This window comes from Macadamia integrifolia, chromosome 5 (genome assembly GCF_013358625.1).
Source record: "Macadamia integrifolia cultivar HAES 741 chromosome 5, SCU_Mint_v3, whole genome shotgun sequence".
Taxonomy (NCBI): domain Eukaryota; kingdom Viridiplantae; phylum Streptophyta; class Magnoliopsida; order Proteales; family Proteaceae; genus Macadamia; species Macadamia integrifolia.
This window is the reverse complement of record NC_056561.1, coordinates 29908811-29931807: the sequence shown is the minus strand read 5'-3', so window position 1 is coordinate 29931807 and position 22997 is coordinate 29908811. Positions and strand designations below refer to the sequence as shown.

General features: G+C 40.5%; 1 protein-coding gene across 2 annotated transcripts; it reads left to right on the top strand.

The window, feature by feature from the left end:
* Positions 1-11303: 11303 nt before the first annotated feature.
* On the top strand, positions 11304-21958 carry LOC122079252. Of its 2 annotated transcripts, none has more exons than XM_042645560.1 (9): positions 11304-11470; positions 13727-13976; positions 14254-17063; positions 17164-17309; positions 17807-19912; positions 20058-20106; positions 20212-20459; positions 20664-20771; positions 21052-21958. In XM_042645560.1, exons 2-9 carry the CDS (start codon positions 13784-13786, stop codon positions 21284-21286), a joined length of 5895 nt encoding a protein of 1964 aa, XP_042501494.1. In that variant the 5' UTR covers positions 11304-11470; positions 13727-13783; the 3' UTR covers positions 21287-21958. The 2 variants fall into 2 exon arrangements, with proteins under 2 accessions (XP_042501494.1, XP_042501493.1); XM_042645559.1 differs by having other exon boundaries at positions 13532-13976.
* Positions 21959-22997: the final 1039 nt, after the last annotated feature.

Genomic DNA, 22997 nt, shown 5'->3' with positions numbered 1-22997 from the left:
AACTAGAGAGGATTCAAACCTTCCAACCCCAAGCAGTAAGTGAATTCACACCTCTACACCCGAGTCCCAGCACGTACTAGAATTGCTGGAAGACCATGCCCATAACCTAAGGCAAACCCTTATGGAATGACCAAGAGGAGGCAGCAAGCAGTCATGGCACATAACTGCCTTGACCACCGGAAACAAGGCCATCAGACACACCTGGGCTGAATCTGGTGGCCTATTGTGCTGCTGGTTGGGTTTCGATGCCCATGGGTCCCACCACCCGCATCTTGATCAGCCCCGAGTGACCTCCCACACTCCCTCACACCTTCCCCATGACTTGTACTCCCTATGAGTCTAAGGAGGTGGAGTCGCGTGTCCTGAATGATGGATTAAACTACTTGATTCAGGTGCCCAACCAAACAGACCTTAAGGTCTTCACTTATTATAAATAGGAGAAGTGAGTTCATTTCTCACTTCTCATTTGTCCAAAACGTGGGTAGGAGAGAAAAGAGAGGAGAAAGGAAAAAAGAGAGGGAGAAGGAGAAGAAGAAGAAGAAGAAGAAGAAGAAGAAGAAGAAGAAGAAGAAGAAGAAGGAGAAGGAAGAGGCTCAACCTAGCTCTCGGCTTCGCATCTTGTTGTCGAATTCTTACTGGAGGTAGGTGCTACTTCCCCTACCACTCTCTTTCCTCATTTGTAGCTTGTGACATTGAGCAAGGGAGGGAATCACCGGATTGGGGGGGTGAGCCTTGACCTCGAAACCTCTTGAAGGTCGAGTGAGTGTGCATTTTACTCTCCCGCATGATTGTCGTGAGCTCAAACCAAGCTGGGTGATCTTCGGCAACACTTTAGACCAAATGTGAAGTTAGGATTTCAACCGTTCGATTGTCGTATCTTCCAATTAGTGGAATCGGGATTACTTCGGCTTAGAAGAGAGATAGGAAGACCCCCTACAAACTCCATAGAAAGGATCTCGGTAATCAGGCCCGAGCCGGAGAACCCCAAAAGTCTTGGCACCTTTTTGAGAATCCACCAGAAACACCTAAGCAGGATCCAGTGGCATATTTTCGGTGAAGCCCAAACCCTTAGGGAATCTCTGCCAAGGACACAGGAAATACCATTGATATTTTCGATGGATTTGGTCTATTTCCGGTGGCATATTTTTAGTGACTTTGTTGTTCTGTCCAAATTTAACAGAACTTATGTTACTTGGGGTAGCCCTTGTGGGTCCCCCTCCGGTGTTTCCAACACCCATTAACATCCGTCTACCCTTGGATATAGGACAGAGATAGGCACGTACAACGAAATCGAACGTGAGTTGATATCCAGTTGACACACTTGGAACTTCATCTATCCAAGTACAACTAAGGTGAGTGGTGGTTGACTTTAATTTTGGAATGTTTATATTAGAATTTCTCACATGTGTTAGAAATTCTGGAATGATTAATTAATTGTTTAATTGATTATATTAATCTCATAACATGCTATGTATATGAATTGTGTCATGTTTTATGGATTTGGAAATTGGGTATATGATGAATGTGGAGATATATGATGGGATCCGGTGTGGCCGAGGTAGTTTCGATACCGTGATTGCCGTGTGGATGTTGCATTCATGTATTTGGGTGTGCATTAGATTAGATATAGTTGTGCATTGCACTTTATAGCTGATGGTGATTCTGGTATCGTGCATTCTGGGACTATACTTGAAAATGGGTACGCTTTGTGGCCGATGGTAATTTCGGTATCGTGTAGCCCGCATTCAACTACTTGTATGCTAAATAGGTTTGGACATGGATGTGATGCGGCCAGTGGTTGATTCTGGTACCATATTCCATACTAACTGTATCATTATGCAAGACATATAGTATATTATGGTTAGATTGCACTCCCTATGCTAAGTCCCCTTGTCAATAGGGGTAAGGTGCTGGATAACCCAACTATGGCATGTTCGATGAACCTTTTCGGAATGCCACTCCCACGGTACGATTTGATTGTTGCTAAGCAGGAATTAGTCTGGTGTGGCCGACTGTAATTCTGGTGTCATGAAAGCTAAGAGGGGGATATCAGGGGTTTGTTGGGTGACTGATGGTCGCATTCCGGGATCGATATGCTCCTAATCACGACTAGGGTTTGTATCACTGAATGACCGATATGCGAGTTTCGGGAGCAAGGATACAACCTAATGCGTCGTAGTTGCATAAACCTGACTTAGTTCTATATTAGGTGGTTTAATAATTAAATGGATTGCATCATTCACATCATGGGCTATGTGTTTAAATTTTGTATTCACTCATCATGACTATGTGTATGTGCTTGCATGAACGCCACCCCTCACTAAGCTAATTAGAGTTGACTCCACATTTATGTTGTTTTCTTAGATGAAGATGCAGGTACCTTAGTGCTGTTGGGATGTGACTCTACTTCCTCCGGGCCCAAGTATGGAGTTAGTGACTGATGGATGCTAGAGGCTGAAGAGCACGACCCAGATTGTACATCTAACACTTGTGCATATGCAGCACCTTGAGACGAGTGGTTGTCTTTTATTATTTTGATGCCAAACTATAGATGATATTCTTTAGGTATTAGTATATGCAAGTCCTGTACTGATGTGGATGAAATAACTTGGTTATGTAGTACTTTAACATTAGATATTATCCCCGCTAACTTATTCATTCCGTTACTATATACTTTGATCTCAATCTATTTATTTGTTGGCTCGGTGTTATGTGATTGTGATGGTTAAGGTACTACTATTAGAGATCTTAATAGAGTTGTGAGACCGGTAAGCGTCTCACTCACACCTCTGGTATCCTGTTTCAAGGAGCGGGTTGTGACAAATTCTAACCTAGGTTTTGGAATTTTCTGAACTTTTTCTTCTTATAATTTTTATTTTGATCGTGAAGGTTTTCACTCTCTCGCTACAATGTCGGCACGCCACACCTCTACCTGCCATATGGGCACAAACCAACCACCCACTATTTCAGTTGAAGAGATGTATGACCAACAATGGTTCTGTTCGCTGGTGGAAGAGGACCGTTGGGATGCCTACGATGACAAGAATGTTAACCCAAGCAAGTATGTGAGAACTAGGGACGCCTGACGGTTCCGTATCTGTAAAATTTTTGACATAGTGGGTTGATATTGAATCCTAAAGCCGAAGAATATGTTCTACCGTAGGCTCATGAGGTATATCTACTGCAACCTCCGATTTGAGAACCATGACAAAGAGGACTTCTGCATTATCTCTAGAGTGAAGGTGAATGATATTTCCTTCAACATGGAAAAGTTGGCCTACATTCTAGCGGTGACCAATGTTGGGGAGCTTGCTTTCTGTGCTCTAAGGACTGCATCAACTGACTTCCAAAACCTAGATGTCCAAGTAGAGATCGACCAAATGCTGACTAGGGAGGGGTTTGGATGCTCTTGCTCGACCTAGTACCGCGCTACCCCAAAGATCATTAGTAGGATTATGTAGCTAAACATCCTACCCACGAGCTGTCATTACAACGAGGTTTCTATCCTGCAAGCATATGTGAGCTACTACATCTATATGGGGAACCAACTCAACCTGCCTTATATCCTCATATGCAATATGGTAAACAAGGTTGAGGATCATTGGGCTGAGAATATATGCTACGACAAGCTACTGACCTCGGTGTTCAACCACTTCGGGGTAAACTATAAGGAGGAGGAGGCTATGGGGGGTAGATGTATCGGACTTCAATTCCGAATCCATCAAGAAGATGCACATTAACATCAGTGAGGCCACTTAGGAAGATGAATATGAAAAGGTTGGGCCAAAGCAGCAACAACAATAGGGGTAGCCACAAATGCATAAAGAGCCCATGGATATCGAGGGGACCCCAAGGATTTACTCGATCAAGATGATGTCATTCCATCCATTCCTGGGACCTTTCCATCCACTGCCACCACCACCATCAATAGGAACATTCGTGGCCTCTTCTTATCTGGGGCCACAAGATTATAGGTGGAATGACGTGGTTAGTTGTCTGGAGTCTAGACGCCACGAACAACATCTCAGGAGGTTGGACAACCTGTTCGAGAGCATAGACCGGAGGTACTGCATCTTGGATGATCGTGTCATATCCCTCGAGAGGCAGATGAGGGAGAAGGCCATATTCTTTGAGATGCCTTTGGCACAACCAGCACCACCAGCATGACCTCATGAGTAGTGGCACCAGAATTCCCCATTTTAGCCTTAGGGGTTTCCTTCCTTGCGCATACATGCTTTGAATTATAGACATGATGTTTTAGGTTTTATTTCTACACTTTTCTCTTCTAGTTCTACTTCTTTTCAGTTATGCACTTTGTTATGAAGTTAAATAGGATTTCCTGTTTCAGTACTTTATGTTTGAAGAAAATTGATGTAAAGGCTTATGCTTTCAAGTTCTTTATCAATGAAATGACTTTTACACCTATGATTGTCTCCTATTTGTGCACTATCATTGTCACACCCTGCCTCTGATAGGCTAGATATGTGGCACTGGATTCCCGAACCTAGTCAGCCTACCTCCACCAGGATCACAGAAGTAGTCACTTACCTCACAATGCCACAAGATCACTAATACAGTCAAAGTACGCATACAATCACTTACCTCACATTTGTCATTGTGATTTCTTTACAATGATAAATAGATTTATATAAGCCCAGATGTGAAATATCCACAACTAAATAAATATTACAACATACATCTCATGTAAATATAAAACCATAAATAAGAGGTGAATATCCATCCGCATCCACCGTGTCTCGTAGACATAGCCTCACAACCACTGCTGAAATCTTGTCCCATTTTAGCTTCAGTTCCACCATCTAAAAAGGAGAATCCATATAGGTGAGTTACACTAGCTCAGTGAGGGGTGAACAAGCAAGCACACACATCCAATCATGATGCCAATTGCATGCTCACAACCATAACTAATATATATGATGCAGTAATGCACATCCACATGATCCTTTTTCGTTATAATAATATGTCCTAATTACTAAGTCTGAATATGGGTATAAGTGCTATAAGTAACGTAGGTGGTGTCCCCTCCCCAGTACATCGGGCTCCAGAGAAACAAGATAGTTGCAAGCAGGAGTCAGCCAGTCCTGAAAAGAATGTTGGTCCCTAGCCAACCCCTAAATAGTAACCTTGACAGCCACTCGTACAATATGTCATATCATGCCATCTGATAGTCATGCATACAATACGTCGTACCAAGCTATGCCCGCCTTAGAAACAATCCATCGTACTACGAGCGTAGTAGTCCCGTTAGACCTACCACTAGATCATGACCTAATATACAATATTGAAGAAGGAAGCTTTACCAAAATACCTACGAAAGATGATGTAATCAGTTGCATTTCACTACTGCCCTACTAGGGATAGCAGTGAGTTGTGCTCAGTAAAAGTAAAATAATTATGATACAAAACTCTGGATAATGATTTGTAAAAATTGAAAGGGCAAGGGATAAGACTTATCCCCTACAAACTTTGTGAAGGGTGTTCTTTGGTTGGAAGGGTGCGTACTCAGGTATGATTAGTGCAACCTCCAACTGATGTGAAGTTTAGCAACAGTTATTTATGATTCCATTGTATGAATCTCGACAACTATGACAGTGTGTCAGTGTGTCAGTGTATGCAAAGAGTATGTGGGGCTATGTTGGATCCTTAAAATGTGGGAGGGGTCATATATTTATAGTTAGGAGACTCACTGGTCACTAAGGAAGGTATAGGAATACTTCCATATAGGGTTAAGATCTCATTCCATGCTTAGAGAGAGATTTGGTCTATTAATGGAAAGTGTATATTCCTAAGAGGTGTGAGAAATTAACACATTTGTCACATGTGTTTTCTAGAGTCTTATAGGTGTCTTAGCGCCTTAGATTGAGTCTAGGTAAGTTCCATGGTGGTGATATGACAAAGATTGACTGAATCCCTACAGAATCGTAGGATTCGATAGAATTTTCACTCCAGCCAATGTAGTTGGTAATTAGTCGACGTTGGCCAACGTGCAAATAACGTCGGCTCTAAGTCAGTATAACTCTAGGTCGAGTTCACTCAATTTAGGACCGGTGTATGGTGTGTTAGGTAATTTTGATATATTCTAAGTATGTCGATGCCATATACCATTTTTTTTATTCAATTTTAACCATCCTACAACATAGCGGACCAAAAGTATATTACTTATGGATGGGGATGTAGCATCAACTATAAATGCATGAACCATCCGCGTCTCAGGGGGTTCCCATCTCATCATTGCACAGCCCTTCCAAGGGTGATAGAATGTGGTATCTACAATGGGCTCAAATTATTGCTTCTAAATACTTCCCCCACAGGTCGGTTTTTTATCAAACCACAATTAAGAAAAGAGGTTCTATAACCTGGAACAACATTGGGAGAATTCTTCCCACCCATCAAAAATCAATCTATTTTAAAATTGAGAATTGTTGGACTACTAATTTGTGGCTTGATCCATGGATACCTACCATTCCAAATTTTACTCTTGAAAGTCTCAATTTAAATAGACCTATTGCAAGGGTGTTAATCGGTTCGGTTTCGGTGTATATGGTATAGTTCGGTTCGATTCACATTTTTTTGGCTGAAACCAAAACTGAACCGTTTACTAAACGGTTGCACTTTTTGAAACTGAAATCGTTTAGTAAACAGTTCCGTTTTCACAGTTTTTAAACGTTGTTGATTTCACGGTTTAAACGGTTTTGATCACGGTTTAATCCATATGGTTTCTAAACGGTTAGCAATCGGCTTGTTAGTTTATTCGCATGATTACTGAAATTTGCTTTTGCTAATAAACGCTTCAATCTTGTATCAAATTAAATGAAGCATTGAACAAGTAAGGATTTAACTACATAACTACATAATAGGAGTAAATTATTGAATAGACTGTTGGACAACCTCTATGGTCCTTAATTCTTCCATAAATTAAACCTATCCTGTTTTGCTAAAACAACCAAACAACTACGCAAACGAAAATATTAAATGAAGAAAGTGAAATACAAACAAAGCTGCTAATGAACACAACTTACCGTCAATGTTCTAAAGTTAAAGAGCATGAGGCAATGATGTATATACCGATTCTGCCCTTGCCTTAGTGCCCTTAACCCCTTATTCTATTTATTCACTATACAGGTTAAATGGGTCGATTTTGACGGTGTAAAAGGTTCGATTTTGACGGTGTCAATTTGGTTTGAAACTGACGGCTTAAACAATTAAAATCGAACCAACTCGTTTAACTAACCAGTCTTGAACTTGAAACCAGAGCCGAACCATTTACTAAATGGTTTTGTGGTTTCAATGTAAACGGCTCGGTTCGATTTCTGTAAATGGTTTTCATTTTCAAATTCACATCCTTAACCGATTGTTCCTTCCCTTTCTCTAGTGACTGATTTCATGCGTGGGAATGTTTAAATACTCGTTTACTTTCAGCTATGTTCCCTCTCCCCATTGTTAACCATAATTTGAAAATTCCAATTTCCTTAAATAATGATACTTGATGTTGTAAGTCCTCCAAAGCAAGGATCCTTACGACCAACTATATTGGAAATCAAGTAGCGTTCTTGCTTATCTTTATAGCCACATTGGTGGTTTTTACGGAAAATCAAACTTTATCCAAAATTTAAGATATTTTTCTAGAGTATTTGCTCATGGAGGAGTTCCTATCAAGGACATTCTGGGAAAATGGATGGATATCATTACAATTTGTATATTGTGTCTAATCTTGTAGGAATCAATAGGACACTTTTTTCTTTCATGCGAATTATCTAAAAGGGTTTAGGCTGCAAGTCCCTTTGGTTTACGAACTGAAGTCTGTTCTAATTATACTTTTAAGCATGTTATAATGTACTTTTTCCATTTTTTTCATGAGAATAATTTAATTTTTTTCTGTACTACTTTATTATCACTTGCTACATATGGACACATAGGAACAATGTTACTTATAATCAGGATATACGCAATCCTTATTTAATTCATCAACATGTGAAGCAATGGATTGCTCAAGCATGCCAATCCATACCCATTCAGGTGAATGCAATCCACACGAATTTTCCTTCCTTTTCAAATTTCCCCAATGTGAACCAACCAATGCTTTTTTGTATGGGAGTCACTGAGGCAAATACTAACATCTCTGCACGAGCAACATGTATCATTGTAAAGGATAATGATTATATCTCACTAAGTGTTATTATATGATGACAGGAAATATCAATATCGCAAGCATTCGGGGGCTTCTCATGGGCATGAAGCAAGCTAAAAACACTGGGTGGAGGATTGTGGAGATTCGGAGTGATTCAATTGCTCTTGGAAATCTAATTTCTGATTCTAGTTGAGTGAAGTTCCTCTTTTCTTGGAAGTATATAAATTTTATAATTTTTATCCTAGCCCCATTTTTTGTCTCAAGCCGACTTAAGAAGTGGTATTACTAATAAGACTAATAGCTTTTTGGGTGAAAGAAAAACGGATTAACTTTGCTAACATTAACTCTTACAATGTTGTAATATCTCTATTTTCTTCTGAATGGATTGAATTTTCTTGATTTTTCATTAAAAAAAAAAAATCCAGCAGTAGACTTAATGGTGTATGAATTGAACACTTGACCAATGCAAAGGGCTCATTGATGAAAAGGTTTAGATGGATTCCATGTATGCACATTACTGGTACAACGCCCACATCTTACAACCAAAATTTTCATCAAATTTATCTGCAGCAGTAACAAATCAGCAAGAGTAAGGCTTAATTGACATCTTAGGCAGTCGATATCAATCGGTACTGGCCTACAATTAACACCCCTATCCTTAGATACCTATATCCTCCATCTGATTTGATTTCACCCACGGGTCCCACCCTAATTGCCTATGTAGTGGGCGGGTTAGGTTGAGTGAAATATTTTGATGGATTGATTATGGTGCCCAATGCCCTGGTTGCTATTCCCACATCCAACTCTCTTTCTCAGGTTTTTCTCAATTTTGTTTCTGATGTTCTTCTGAAATGGACGTTACCTACTTTCGTAACATTTGTAACACGTGGTTGCTGATATGGCAGCTAAATTCTTCACATGTTATATCATATCTAAAGTTTGTCCATTTGGCAAGTTCCCGCCCTTTAAAACTGCACACAACATGAAAAAAGCGCCACTTTCAAAAAAATCACAAGATCAGGTCATTTATTCATAGAATAAAGTGGGCCATGAAGCTGACGTTGACAGAGAGGAAACTTTGTCAAACAATGACCAATCCGAAAGTCCCTTAATGTATTCGAACGGTTAGATATTCCACGTCAGCGCATTTGTTACAGATATTAATGTCAGCTGTTGGATTAGAATCTATGGGGACCTACAAGACAGGTCGGTGACGTAGGTAAGCAAAGCGCCCACATGATGAATGTATGATTCTCGTATATACGGGAAGAAAAGATATCGTCCTTAGCAAACGAAGGAAGAAACAAATAAAATAATAAAAAAAGATAACGTCCGTTAAATTTTCCATCCGCTACATGCTAAATTCCGCGGCGGGACGAAAGAAAACCTGAAAAGTAGAAAATATTTTAGAAATCCAAATAAAAAAGACTAGGGGTGTCCCAACCTACTTCAAACCAATAAGACCGAGCTGAATCAATTGAAATCTGATAGAATCAAAACCAATATAAATTTATTTATTAGATCATATTTTAGGTTAGGATTTTGTGAGACAGAATTCAAACTGGATCGCATTATAATCAACAACACTGAATTGAACTTTAAAAAATCGGATCAAAATTGATACAACTTGATAAGAAACTGGTAGAAACCTGAAATTCATTTAAAAAAAAAAAATTAATTTATAGTGTCACCCCCTAGAGAATGCCACTATTAAAGAGATGACTCTTACATCATACCAAATTACGCTCGCACTTCCTAGCATCAGTCTTTATTAAGTGAGGATTTTATTTGACATTTTTACCCTTTTATCTAAAACACATAAAGTCAATCCCATTTTATCCTAACCCTTCACCTTCATCTTGATCGCCACCAGTGCCCTTCAAGGCAAGAAAATGCACCGTCTTTTGGAGCTTGAAACTTGTTATCAAGCTCACCGGTGGTGTTCAGTCGAAGCTCGATCCCATCACTTCATCCCTCTCGACTCTAATATCATCAATGCCATTAGCGAGAATCCATTCAAAGAAGATTGGCCACGAACACAAAGAGCTCTTTGATATTCAGGCCTTTCCATCTTTGAGTTGATTCGATTGTTTAGGAGTTTTTTCCTATGAAATTTACCGATTATAAATCACAGTCGAGCAGGAGTTGATTCCACAATGAACTTAATTCAACAGCAGTAACATATATCCTGTAATGATTTTACTCTTCTTCTTTTAAATTTCCAAATATAATTCTAATTCTATTATAATTATGTGTCTTAAAAGGGATAAGTTTCTTGATAGGACTTGTTGATTCTCTTGGGGGTATCTTCTCGAGTCTGAGCCCTCTTGATGAACCAACATACCCAACAATACTTGCTGATATTGCCAAGAATCGCAATAGAACCATGGAAGGTGTGTCTGAGCTTCCGTTTCAAACAAAATGATTGCTTATAAGTTAAAGGTTTACTTCAATTTGGCCAAGAAGGAGATCGCCAAGGTTGTTCGAGCCAAAGAGTGGGGTTTGGTTGATGATGTGATTCTTCATTATAAGAATGCCCAAAGAATTTTACTCAAAGCCAATTCCACCAAAGCAGGGGTTGGTTCTTTGATTTGGGGAAGAAGAAGAAGAATAATAATGATAAGGACATATTCGGTAGTTTTTCTTATTATGAGGGTATTTTAGTATTTAAAAAAAAAATAATCCAACTGATGTCAGCATTTAAGGTATATTCTCTAACAGAAACTAACGATAGGGGGTGTGACTGTAATTTGGTATTATGCAGCATTCTTTAGAAGGTGGCAATGTAAATTTTCCTTTAAAAAAAAAAAAAAAACACATTTTTACCTGCTGATAAAGATGAAACCAAAACCAATGGACATTTATTGGTCAGTTTTGATTTCAATCAGCCTCATATCAAAATTGATGAGCTGAACCACAATCGGTCTAAACCGGCCGATTTTTTTTGGGTACAAAAAACCGATGGATTGACACCCCTAAAAAAGACAAAAGAAAAATGAAATTTAAACGGTGGTTCCGTCTTCTATTTCGTTCCTTCTAACATACGCGAGCTTCGGATACCTAACCAGTTTGCTTCGATGTCTGAACCTCAGGTTCGGACCAAACCTAAGTCCTGTTTCAGAATTCGTTGAAAATTTCGCGTTATTTTCCGATCACTTTATCTTTGCTATGGTATGAAAAACTCGTTCTATCAGAGCTTCAAGAGGAGGTGTATATCTCTCTCTTCTTCTTAGCCGCAAACCCTAGCTATAGTTAAAGAACAGGGACGAAATTACAGAGATTCGAAGTCGATCGCCATTAGAGAGGTTCCTCATATACCAAGTAAGTACACACACATTTGTCATTCCAAAAACCCTAATTTTTTTTTTCATTGGACCACCATTTCTAGACATCGAGCGACGATTGCTGCTTAGGGTTTTGGTTCGTTGGCTGGGCGGAATCTTTGTTGGGTTCGTCTTCATTCCTCGTTGGGTTTTGGTGACTTAATCGCGAATTTGGGTTGGAATTACGTGTGTTATCCTCGATCTCCCTGGAATTTTGTTCTTGAGGTTGCGTCTGGTCTAGGACTACCTGCTTGGAAAAAATTGTCCTACACAGTTTGTATTAACTTGATATGGTTTAACTCATTTGGAGGCTTTTGTGGGTGGAATTTCGATTTGGGTAATTGGAATTGAGTAATAGAGTAGTTCTAGTTCAGGGGTTTGGTGGCGCTCCTTGCTTTTACTTGAGCTTGTCTGAGTAGAACTTTGACAGGAGTGTTTCATTTTCCTGAATTTATTGCTTTTGTGCCCTAATTTTTGTCTTGGGGTAGTTTGTCTTCCGTTGTTGAGGCATAATCTGAACCCGGGACTTGCGTCAATTGAGAAATGCTAGATGGTTTGGAGCTTAGACTACTGATTGGCGTGGACTGACTGTTATAGCTTACATGAGCCATGATGAGTATTTGACTACTCTTTTTTCCTTTCTCTCTCTCTCTCTCTCTCTCTCATGTCAGGTTCCTGACATGCTTTTCACTTAATAATGAAGCATTGCAAGGGAAACGTCTCAAATTATACTGACATGGTCGTTATTAGCATACTACATAAGTATGGATGCTTGTCCGAGCCCGATAAGCTAAAATCTTATAGATGCACATTTTTGTGGATATCTTTCAACTCTTTCAACGAGGCTTCCGCTTTTGCTAAATGCTAACCTTCCCATGTCAGAGTTAATATTCTCACTTTCACTGGTCTCTCTACCATGCAAAGAGTCAAATCTAGTTCTCAGAGGGTTATTCCACTTTTCTAGTAAATCTTTGCTCTTGTCCGATGAAGTCCACAGAATCCTTAACATTTGGATTGTACACCTTCAACCTTTTTCCTGGGCGCAGTTCCTTCTTTTTTATGGTTTCCCTTGTATGTGTGCTTGCGAATGTAATGTTGTCTTGTCTAGGTATATATTTGTCTTTCCCACAGTACCATCGTTTGGTAACTGAGACGTCCTGGCTCTTTCATGAATATCTTGGGACTGTAGCGGCAGAAAAATCTCTTCGTATTTCTAGGATTTTTGTTGTTGAAACTTCTTTTCTCCTTCATGGTATCTTTGGACTGTATCTATAGAAAACTTTAACAAAGATATAGCCTTATATTGTGTTTCCTTCGCTCTCTCTTTCTTCCCTAGTCTTTTCTTCTTTCTCTAATGTAAGAAAAAAAAAGGGTTTGGGGGGGGGGTTTGAGGGGGAGGAAACCTTCTTTTCTGCAGTTTTCCTCCTTGCTGAGACACAGGCTATTACATGCAGGCTTTGTGCTGGAGCTTTTGATAGGCTATAACCTCATGAGGAACAGAAATATGAGTGTGACCTTCACTGGTCAGATTCACTTCTGTACTTTATTTTGTGTTATTTGAAGTGGGTAGTGTTGTGCATCATGCATATGCATTTACGCAAATTGAGCAGAAACCAAGTGTCAGGCACTGTGAAAATACAACTTTTGAACATGTCCTGTGGACCTGCTATAATGTTGCATAGTGAAAGTAATTGGAAGTATGAGACGGTACTATATTTTCCTGCTGTACTTGGAATGGCAGACTCTGAAATTATCTAGTACTGGAAAAAAGAAAGAAGCTCAATCAAACACTGGGTTTTTGAAACTGTAGTTTAATTGTCACCCAAACATTCTGGACTTGTGTCATTTCATTTTCTTATCTGTTAGCATCAGTCGTTAAAATGCGGTGTACCTTAAATTTCAAAATCTATGATTTTATTGGGAAAAAAAAAAAACATATTGCCTTTGGATCAATGTCTTATCTTTATATCGCTCCTTTAAAATATATGTGAATTGACATCTAGCCATTGTTTGACATTTATTGCATCTCATGACGATTTACTGGCCTTATCTTCTGCAGGGTGAGGTTTGGGAAGGGGGGGTGGGTTGGCAGCATATTTCTAGGAGTCCCATTCTATGTAAAGAAAAGGAGTAACCTGCAGAAGAAACTTTTGGAGTGAACATGTGTTATGAATGTCACTGTTAGGCCTTCTAGTTCTCTTTCAGAGAGTTATGACAATGGGAAGGTCTTGAGTATCACTGGTGTCCTTTTCAGGGTGGTCTTTTCCCTACCAAAGAATCAGCTGCAGAAAAATTGCGGATTTGATTATCTATGCCTGGCAATGAAATTGCAGACAAGGTCCACAATTTCTTTGATCAAGACAATCTGTCGCAGTGTCAGCACCAGTTGCAGGCTACTGGTGGAAATTGGGCAGTTCTTCATAACAATCCGTGGGCTGGAGGCCAGAGACCGATTGGAACACCTCTGAATTCTAACTCAAAGAACTACAGTGTGCTGCAATCAGGTATAAATTGTCTTGACTACATATCCTGTCACTTTTATTTCCTTTTTATTTTCCTTCTTTGGATTCATCACGGTTCTTCACAGAAGTTATACTGATTCAATGTTTAATTGTCTACAGCAAATGCATAAAGTGGTTTTTTATATTGTATTTTGATTCTTTTTATTTTTAATCTATGGAGTGTTCTGGTGTTTGAAAGTTACATTTCTAATTAAAAAAAAATGCTTATTTCTTGGTCTTCAAATATTTTCTCTTATTATGGTCTTTTGATTTGTTTTAGATTCTGGGAATGGAAATGGCAGGCAGTCTTCAAGAGTACCACAGGGCTCAGACTTTACCCAGTTAGCGCTGAGGCCAGAGTTTTCCAAGGGCCAATCCAGAAACCAACAGCTGAATCTGAATGGATTTACACATGGACATAAGAGTTTCCAGACAACCCAGCATCAGGCAGAGTTTCTGGGAGGAAGGGCAAGAGGTTTATCTGTTCTTGAACGACAGCAAGGGAATGGACCTGAACGAAGTCCTGGCCTAACCAAAAATTCAGAGAGGTTGGAAACTGCTGAGGCTTCTAGTAATATTGACTTTCTTGGTGTTCAACAGCGGCTCATGAGGGGGCAACAATCAGGTTTGCCACAGCCTCGGCCGAGGCAGCAGTCTGGTTTTAATGACATTTCCCCATGGCAGCAACAGCTAATGATCAAACAACTGCAAGACCTTCAAAGGCAGCAGCAGCTTCAGCAATTAGATCAAGCAAGGCAGCAAAATTCAATTAACCAGCCAACTTCTGTTTCAAAACAGACTACTGTTGATCAGTTACCAACTCTAGTGAATGGCATACCTGTCCATGAAGCCTCTAACTTCTTTTGGCCAAATGAGCATATTGGGGGTGACTCTAAGGTAGTACCTAGTTCCTCACAAATGTTTATGGTTGGTGGGATGAACTGGGTGCAGCAGAGTGGATCTCCCTCCATGCAAGGATTTCCTAATGGAGTTATGTTTTCAAATGAACAAGGTCAGGCCCCACGTACGATGGGTTTTGTTCCTCAACAGCTTGACCAATCTCTGTATGGTGCTCCAATCACTAGCATGAGAGGAAATTTGAATCAGTACTCTAATGTACAAGGCTTTTTACATGATTCAGTTGATATGTTGACCAAGACAGGTGACAACCAAATAGAGAAGCCTCTTATTCAGTTATCATCATTAAATAACTCCTTTCAGGGAGATCATCATGTGGAATTTCAGGACCAGGTTTGCACACAGGATGGTTCTTTAATTTCCAAGCAGGGATTTCAAGGGAAAGGATTGTTTGAGAATGTTCCTGTTCAGGAGTTAAGTGGTGGAGTTTTATCTCGTAACACACAGCAATTGAATTCTTCCCCTAGGAATGCACATGTGCAGGGATTCCCAGGGAGGCAGGAGGAATCTGGTTGGTCAGGAAACCTGCAGGAAAAAACGATGCCACAGGTTGGCCCTTCTCAGGGTTTAGTTGCCCTAGATCCAACAGAAGAGAGGATATTGTTTAATTCAGATGATGGTTTATGGGGTGCTCCTTTGGGCAGGGGCAACAACATGGGTACAGGAGTCTATGGGAATCCCCTGGAAGGTCCGGATTACTTCAGTGCATGTCCTTCCATTCAGAGTGGAAGCTGGAGTGCTCTTATGCAGTCTGCTGTTGCGGAAGCTTCTAGCAGTGATACCGGGTTACAGGAAGAGTGGAGTGGTTTGAGTGTCCAGAGGATGTCAACTGGGAATCAGCCCACAACATTTAATGGCAGTGGGAAGGGGCAATCAAGTTGGGTTGATAGCAATTTGCAGACTGCGTCTTCTTTAACTCCAAGACCTTTACCTTTATTTGATGCCAATGTAAATCCAAATAGTCATAATGTTCCTGGTTTTCAGCTATCTGGTGTCAAATTTCCATATGAGCAGAGTGAGAAGGTGCAACCTGATCCATCACATGACTCTGTTCGACAGTCTCCTAGAGAAAGTGGCAAATGGTTGGATCGTAGTCCTCAGCAAAAGCCACATGTTGGGGGTAGTCATCAACTTCAGTCTCCTATGCATTTGGAAAATGCTCCGGCTGGTGCTTGGGCTGGTCAAATGTACGAGCAGTCAGAGGCTGCTGCACATTCTTCGGATGTGGAATTAAATTCTCATAACATCAGTGGTTCGTGGGCTTACCAGCAGAACATGTCCTATAATATTGGTAGCCATCCCTGTAATAAGCAAAATGGTTGGAATATTAATGAGGCCCTACCACCGAGTGGAGATGCTACGTTAAAAGGTCGGGAGAATGAAAACACTGTGCACATTTCTCAGAGCAATGATGGAAAGAGAGTCATGCAAGCAGAAGGGGATACTAATAGTGTTCTATGGAATGCTGATGCTAATCGTGTGTCAATGCCCTTCCCTAATTCAGCGTCAGGATTGGAGCAAATAAAATCTGGCACTGGTAGTCCACAGGTCAATCCAGAAGATTCTCACAGGAATAACTTTACTGCTCTACCTGAGTCAAGCACTACAAAGGGTAATCAGGAAATTGACCAACAAGTTGCACATAGTCATCCTTTTGATTATGGGAAGCATGCTATTGATTCTTCTGTGAAGTACAAAGGAAATGAGAGTGGTGGGAGGTATCAGCATCGGCTCAGCAATGTTCCACAAGTTTTTGAGTCATCATTGCATAATTCTGAAAGGGCTTCTGGTGAAACATATGACAAGAGGCAGGAGAACAGCTTCCAGAAAGAGATATCTAATGATAGCTCCAACTCCAGCCGACCCCATAATTCTGTTACAGGAGGTGGTGTCAGAGATAACACATGGTTAAATGCAAATGATTTTAATTCTTTGGCTGGGGCAAACCAAAAGTCATTGGGTCAGGTTGGCCGGAAAACCTCTGGGCCTCGCAAGTTTCAGTATCATCCAATGGGAAGTTTAGGTGTGAACATAGAATCCTCTGAATCCATGAAACATGTCATGCATTCACAGGCACTATCCCAGCAGGTTACTGAAGGATTGAAGGGTCAGGAGAAAGGTTACTCAAATTTTGTTGGTTACGCTTCTAACAATGTCATGGATATAGATAAGGTCAATATTGAGTTATATGCTCTGTGGTTGATGCTAATGCTTTATTGACTTTTTCAGTCTCTTATTTAGCTCACTGGTGTTAATAATCTTCCATTTGCAGGGGCAGGTAGCAGATTTCCAAAGAAGCATGAAAAGATCAGAGGAAACACCTTCTAGAGGTGTTATTCCTGGTCATGGATCTATTACATCTGCACCCTTTGATGGACCAGCTGGTTTTTATGCTCCAAACAGAACGGCTCAAACAAGGTTCTGATGAATTGAGTTTTTTCTACTTCTACTTGTTTGCGTCTTTAAATCTTATGATGTTATTTGATTGTTTGTAATAGTTGCTTTCATTATTCATTTATTATAGTTAGCCATGGACACTTCAACTTATGAGCCCTACCTGCGTCTTACATTTCTTGTAAGCCAATAATAACGCACTAAGTGGAATCTTTGCTGAACCCAAGATGTATTATTTGCTGTGTCCGGGTGGCATAGAATGATACTTTCATTATATTCTTGAAATCAGCAGCAGCATTATTCTATGCTGTTCTTATGATTGAACAAACCTTGCTGTCAAGCTTGGTTGCTTTTTGAGCTTTGGATAAATAGTTGTGTTTTTGTTTCTGAATAATTTCTAGTTTTGGGGGGGGGGGGGTGTGGGGGAGAAGCAAAAATTTGCTTACAATTGTTGCTTGAAATCATTGCAGTCATTATATACTAACAACTAACGGTAATGTAACTGATTTCAACCTTGACAGTCACAACATGCTTGAGCTTCTCCATAAGGTGGACCAATCAAGGGATCACAGCACTGCAAAATCGTTTGACCCTTCTGATCATAGTCGATCATTTGAGATGCCAGAGTCAGAAGCTTCGGAAACATTTGTTGCTCATCGTAGGTGCACTCAATCATCTGCTTCTCAAGGTTTTGGTTTAAGGTTGGCCCCTCCATCGCAACGGCTACCTGTTTCAAGCCATGCGTTTCCATCTCAGAGTTCTTCACAAGCTATTAATGAACATGACTTGAGGCATGCTGATCCAGAGGTAGCTGAGAAGGGTCAGACATGGTTGGCTACCTCTGCTCCTGTGCAGTCTTTGGCTCATTCAGAGGAAATGTCTCAGAGGGAACACTGGGATAATAAAACAAGTACTTCAGGACAAGCTGGCAATGAGAACTCACTCTCTAATATGCAGGGAAAATCTTCTACATTTACATCTGCTCGGCCACATTCAGGAAATCAATTTCAATGTCAAGGTGGACAAGTACCAAAGGATCACTCTCTAAATGGTCCTTTTGATAGCCTTGCTTCTCGTTTAACACAGACAAACAACTCTCATGACAGAGTGGCATCTGATCAATCTGCACAAGCATCATTGCCTGGTGCAAGTGGCAGGGTGGTACCTTTCAACCTTGGTTCCTCTGCTGATACAGCCAAACCAGTCAGCACAAGCTCTTCTTATCTTAGAGTTTCAGGCCAACAGCTCCCAGCATTGGACTCTGTCCCTGTTTCTCATCCATTGGTTACATCAGGCATATCTCAGCAGGATGCCTTCTCAAAAATGTTGCATAACGTGTGGAACAATGTATCGAGTAGGCAGCGTCCGTCTTCTAGTCATCCTCACAAGGTTCCTACCAGTTTGTTTCCATTCATCAACCACCCATCCAATAATAATCTGGAAACAACTTCATGGGCACAAAAACCAGGTGATCAGGATGTCAAGAAAGGAGTAAATAATTCCCTAGAATTTGGTGCAGGTTCTATTAATCCTCAAGGATTTCCCCACAGCGAAGAACAACCAAGGAAAGAAAGCTCCTGGAGACAAGTACCGTCTGAGAATGCTGAGCTGGCTCCACAGACAGCAGCTGCATCTCGAAGCCAAGATTCTGTGGCAAAGCAGCTATTGGATGCTAATTCTGTTGCTGCTTCTTCAATGTTGGCTCATAGACATCAACAGGAGATTGATAGAGGAAGGAATGGGAAGGATCCAGTTGTGATCTCACAGACAGAGCAAACATCCATCCAGAACCCCTCTTCTTCCAACAGAGATGTTGAATTGCTTGGCCGTTCTTTGACACCATCAAATGTTCATCAGAATTACTCCCTGCTGCACCAAATGCAGGCAATGAAGAGTGTGGAGACTGAACCTAGTAAGAGGGCTCTGAAGAGGCTCAAAGGACCTGATTTTGGACCAGATGGTCAGCTGGTGGCTACCATGGCAGGACAACAGTTGTTATATGGATACAATGAAATGGTCAGAGATGCCGTACATAATGAAATGAATTCAGCAGCCCGGAGTAGCCCGTTTTCATCAGGAGATACCAAAATGCTTAGCTTTTCATCAGAGGTGAGGGATGATGCAAATGCAAATGTAGATACCCAGCTTATTCCTTCCGAGGATAGGGTGACATTTGGTCGAAATGATTCTCAGAATCATTCTAGTAGTATCAACATACCATCAACTAGAGTTGAACATTCAAAGATAAGTCTACAGATGGCACCCTCATGGTTTGAACAGTATGGAACCTTCAAAGACGGGCAGATGCTGCCTATGTATGATTCGCGGAGGACTGCAAAGATTGCAGCTCAACAGTTCTTCTTTGGAAAGCTTTCTGAGAGTTTGCCTATGCACACCCGAATGGAGCATGTAAATGCTGCTGATGCCACTCAGGTTAGTAGTGTTTGGCAAACTACAACAAGCACCACCGTAAGTGAGCGCTCGTCTCCTGCACATTCTTTTCCACCAGATGTCACGGATCAGAGTTTGGCTATTGTGAGGCCAAAGAAGCGTAAAAGCACAATGTTAGAGCTTCTACCATGGCATAAAGAAGTAACCCAAGGTTCCAATAGGCTTCACAATATCAGGTGGTTGTCATGGATATTTTATTTAATTAAACAACTGTCTTTAATCCTTTAGTCTTCTTGAACATTGTTTTTTCATTGTACATCTGTTAAAATGGTTTCTTATCTTGCCTTGTGTCTGTTAATCACAAGCTATTTGTGGTTTCAGTGTTGCTGAACGAGATTGGGCTGAAGCTGCAAATCGGCTAATTGAGAAGGTGCTCTCATAGTTGAACGGGTGTACTTGCATGTTGAACAATTTTTTCTTTTTTCTTCACAATTTGGCAGGGTTTTCAATGTCTTTTTTTCTTTTCTTATGCCAGGTGGAAGATGATTCTGAAATGTTTGATGATGTACAACCACTGGTTCGACCTAGAAGAAGGCTTATATTGACAACACAGTTGATGCAACAACTCTTTCGTCCTGCACCAGCATCAATACTCTCTGCAGAAGCCACTTTAAACTATGAGAGTATACTATACTTTGTTGCTAAATTGGCATTAGGGGACGCATGCAGCCTGATCTGTAGTCCTGGAAGTGGTTCACGTGAACCCCCAAGCAATGCAAGCATGTAAGAGCTGTTGTAGGTGGCCTAGTTGTAAATACAAGTAATAATGTAGAATTTTGATGTTATATTTGAACTCTGAGAAGTCAATTTCTATAATGGATGTTTGATACATCACTGTATGTGATTTTATAGAATTACAATTATATTTGGAGGAATGTGGCCTTCTGAATATTGCTTCTTTTTGCCCCATCTTTGTTTCTTCACCAGGGTATCTGAGAAGGTTAAAAGTTCTGAGAGAATCGGTGACCTGTGTTTCTCAAAAAATGTGGAAGATTTCATTGGTAGGGCAAGGAAATTGGAAAATGATTTATCGAGGTGAGAATCCACTCTCATTTATGGAATCTTTTACTAGTTTCTAGCCAACATTTCAAAAGGTGGATTTAGCTGGCTAATGATGCCAGCGTCTTTCTCTGTTTTGGGATCTTCAGCTTGCATTGTGGCTTGTTTGCATCAAGAACTGCTTCCGCTAAGTCTTCTTTTTTATCTGATATTGGCTTTTCAAGATGCCTGGAGTTCTCCAGGGTTTGAATGGTATTATTGCTTGAGGTTCTCATGTTTATTTTGTTTTGTTAATGCTGTCCTCGTGATTATGCAGATTGGACAAGAGAGCATCAATTTTAGACCTTCGAGTGGATTGCCAGGATCTTGAAAGGTTCTCTGTCATCAACCGTTTTGCCAAATTCCATGGCCGGGGCCATCCAGATGGGGCTGAGACCTCATCATCCTCTGATGCAGGTGCATCCCCACAGAGAACATGCGCCCAGAGATATGTTACTGCACTTCCACTGCCCAAAAATCTTCCGGAGGGGGTACAATGTCTGTCACTTTGATCATATAAATTAATTGATTTTTTGCCCCTTCCCCCCTTTTTGGTCATTGGTGGTCTCCCATCCCCAAAGCATTTGTGGTCTCCTTTTTGTATTTATGCTGTCATCCTATGGGCTGGATACAGCAAGTGCGAGAAAGGAAAGTAGAGGGGGATTGAATTTCTGATCGGGTCTTCTGAGTAATCAGGGTTGTCCGTTCCTTTTGAATGAGGCCATTGATGTCATTTTTTGAGGAAGTAGTCATAGGCCATGTATATTCTTCATTTCTTATGAGAGTCCAAGGAGAGATTGGTGCCCCCATCATTTTGTGAGAAGTAAGAAGGGGCGCTCCATTTAGTTCTGGTGAAAGAGCTGGTGAAGAAAAGATGAATCAGACGGAGCCAGATGGTCACTACCATGGCTAATCCCGATGTGGGAGAGTTGTTGGGTTTATCAATTGTATTGATCTACACAGCTCAAACTACCGGACCGGACCGGACCAGACCAGACCTGCGGGGAATTTAATCTTTTGAGGTGTGATCACTGAATCAATGAATGAAAGAAAATGGGCACTATTTAGGTACATTTCATACATTATGTTTCCGAAATTCTTAAAATAGTTCACAAGATTCTGAGATTCACCTCGGGTGTTTGTACTTCGATCAGTATGTATGAAAGAATCTTCTTTCTCTTGTCTTTTTCTGAGTTCTTTGGTTCTTTACTTTTCTATAATTGAAGAGGCTTCAAAGGGATGTTACGAAAAGCAATTGCAGGGGTTCCTTTTTAACTTCTTAGATGGCATCTTTAGATAGTGGAATGGTGGATTCCAGTTAAAGTGCCTTTTCTTCTCAATGAGAAGTACGGAGAAAGGGCATTTTCGTGGTGGGGCTACGATCCTCCCAAGGGACAGGTAAAATAATAAATATTTTTGTTGACGTATTAATTATTATCGTACATGTGCTGAGATGAGATTCTTGTCTTTTGTCGGTCCCTGATTATACAAAACAATTAGTCGACGGAAGCCTCGGTAGAACTTTACATTCAGATATTGAGATCCCAAAGTTCAAATCTTGAAAAGTGACGGACACAGCAAATATGCTTGAGGACCACGGCAGTATTATTTATTTTACTTTTTGAGTGACCACAGCAGTACTATTTATTTTATTTTTTGTGGGTGACCACAGCAGGAATTTTACGCAGTCATGTGGGTGGTGCATGCAATCAAGAACTTGAGTATTTTTATTTTTATTTTTTTTTGTTTTTTTTTGTTTTTGTTTTTCTTTTTTGGGGTTCTGGGTTAGGATTTTTAATTACTAACATGCCCTAGAAGGTGTTTTTCTTTTTCTTGCATCTGGATTTGAACAGCACACGGATTCAGGATCTGGATTGAGTTGGATGGCAATGAGCCATTAGACTCTTTAGGGCAGTTTACGTACATGGGTTGGCTCGAATTGGGATATGATGCTCAAATCAGCTGAGATGAGCTGAGGTGAGCTGATCTGATATGATTTTGCCTAATTCAATAATGTCCAGTACAACATGAAATCATTTACCCGCAGATATATTTACATATATTACTGAGTTTTCATTTCAATTGACTTAAACAGAAGATGTATCAGTGTCCCGGCCTTTGGGAATCGACTCCCCAACCCACCCTATCCCTTGCCCTCGACCTCCCAACAATTTTTGTGCAGGCTCCTACAAAATCATAACCACGAGAAAACTGATTCCCAGA

Coding starts and splice junctions, on each gene's coding strand:
- LOC122079252 (XM_042645560.1), top strand. CDS start 13,784: ATGCCTGGCAATGAAATTGCAGACAAGGTCCACAATTTCTTTGATCAA. Junction 20,107..20,211: donor CAAATCGGCTAATTGAGAAG/GTGCTCTCATAG, acceptor TTCTTATGCCAG/GTGGAAGATGATTCTGAAAT. Junction 20,772..21,051: donor TTGGAAAATGATTTATCGAG/GTGAGAATCCAC, acceptor GTGATTATGCAG/ATTGGACAAGAGAGCATCAA.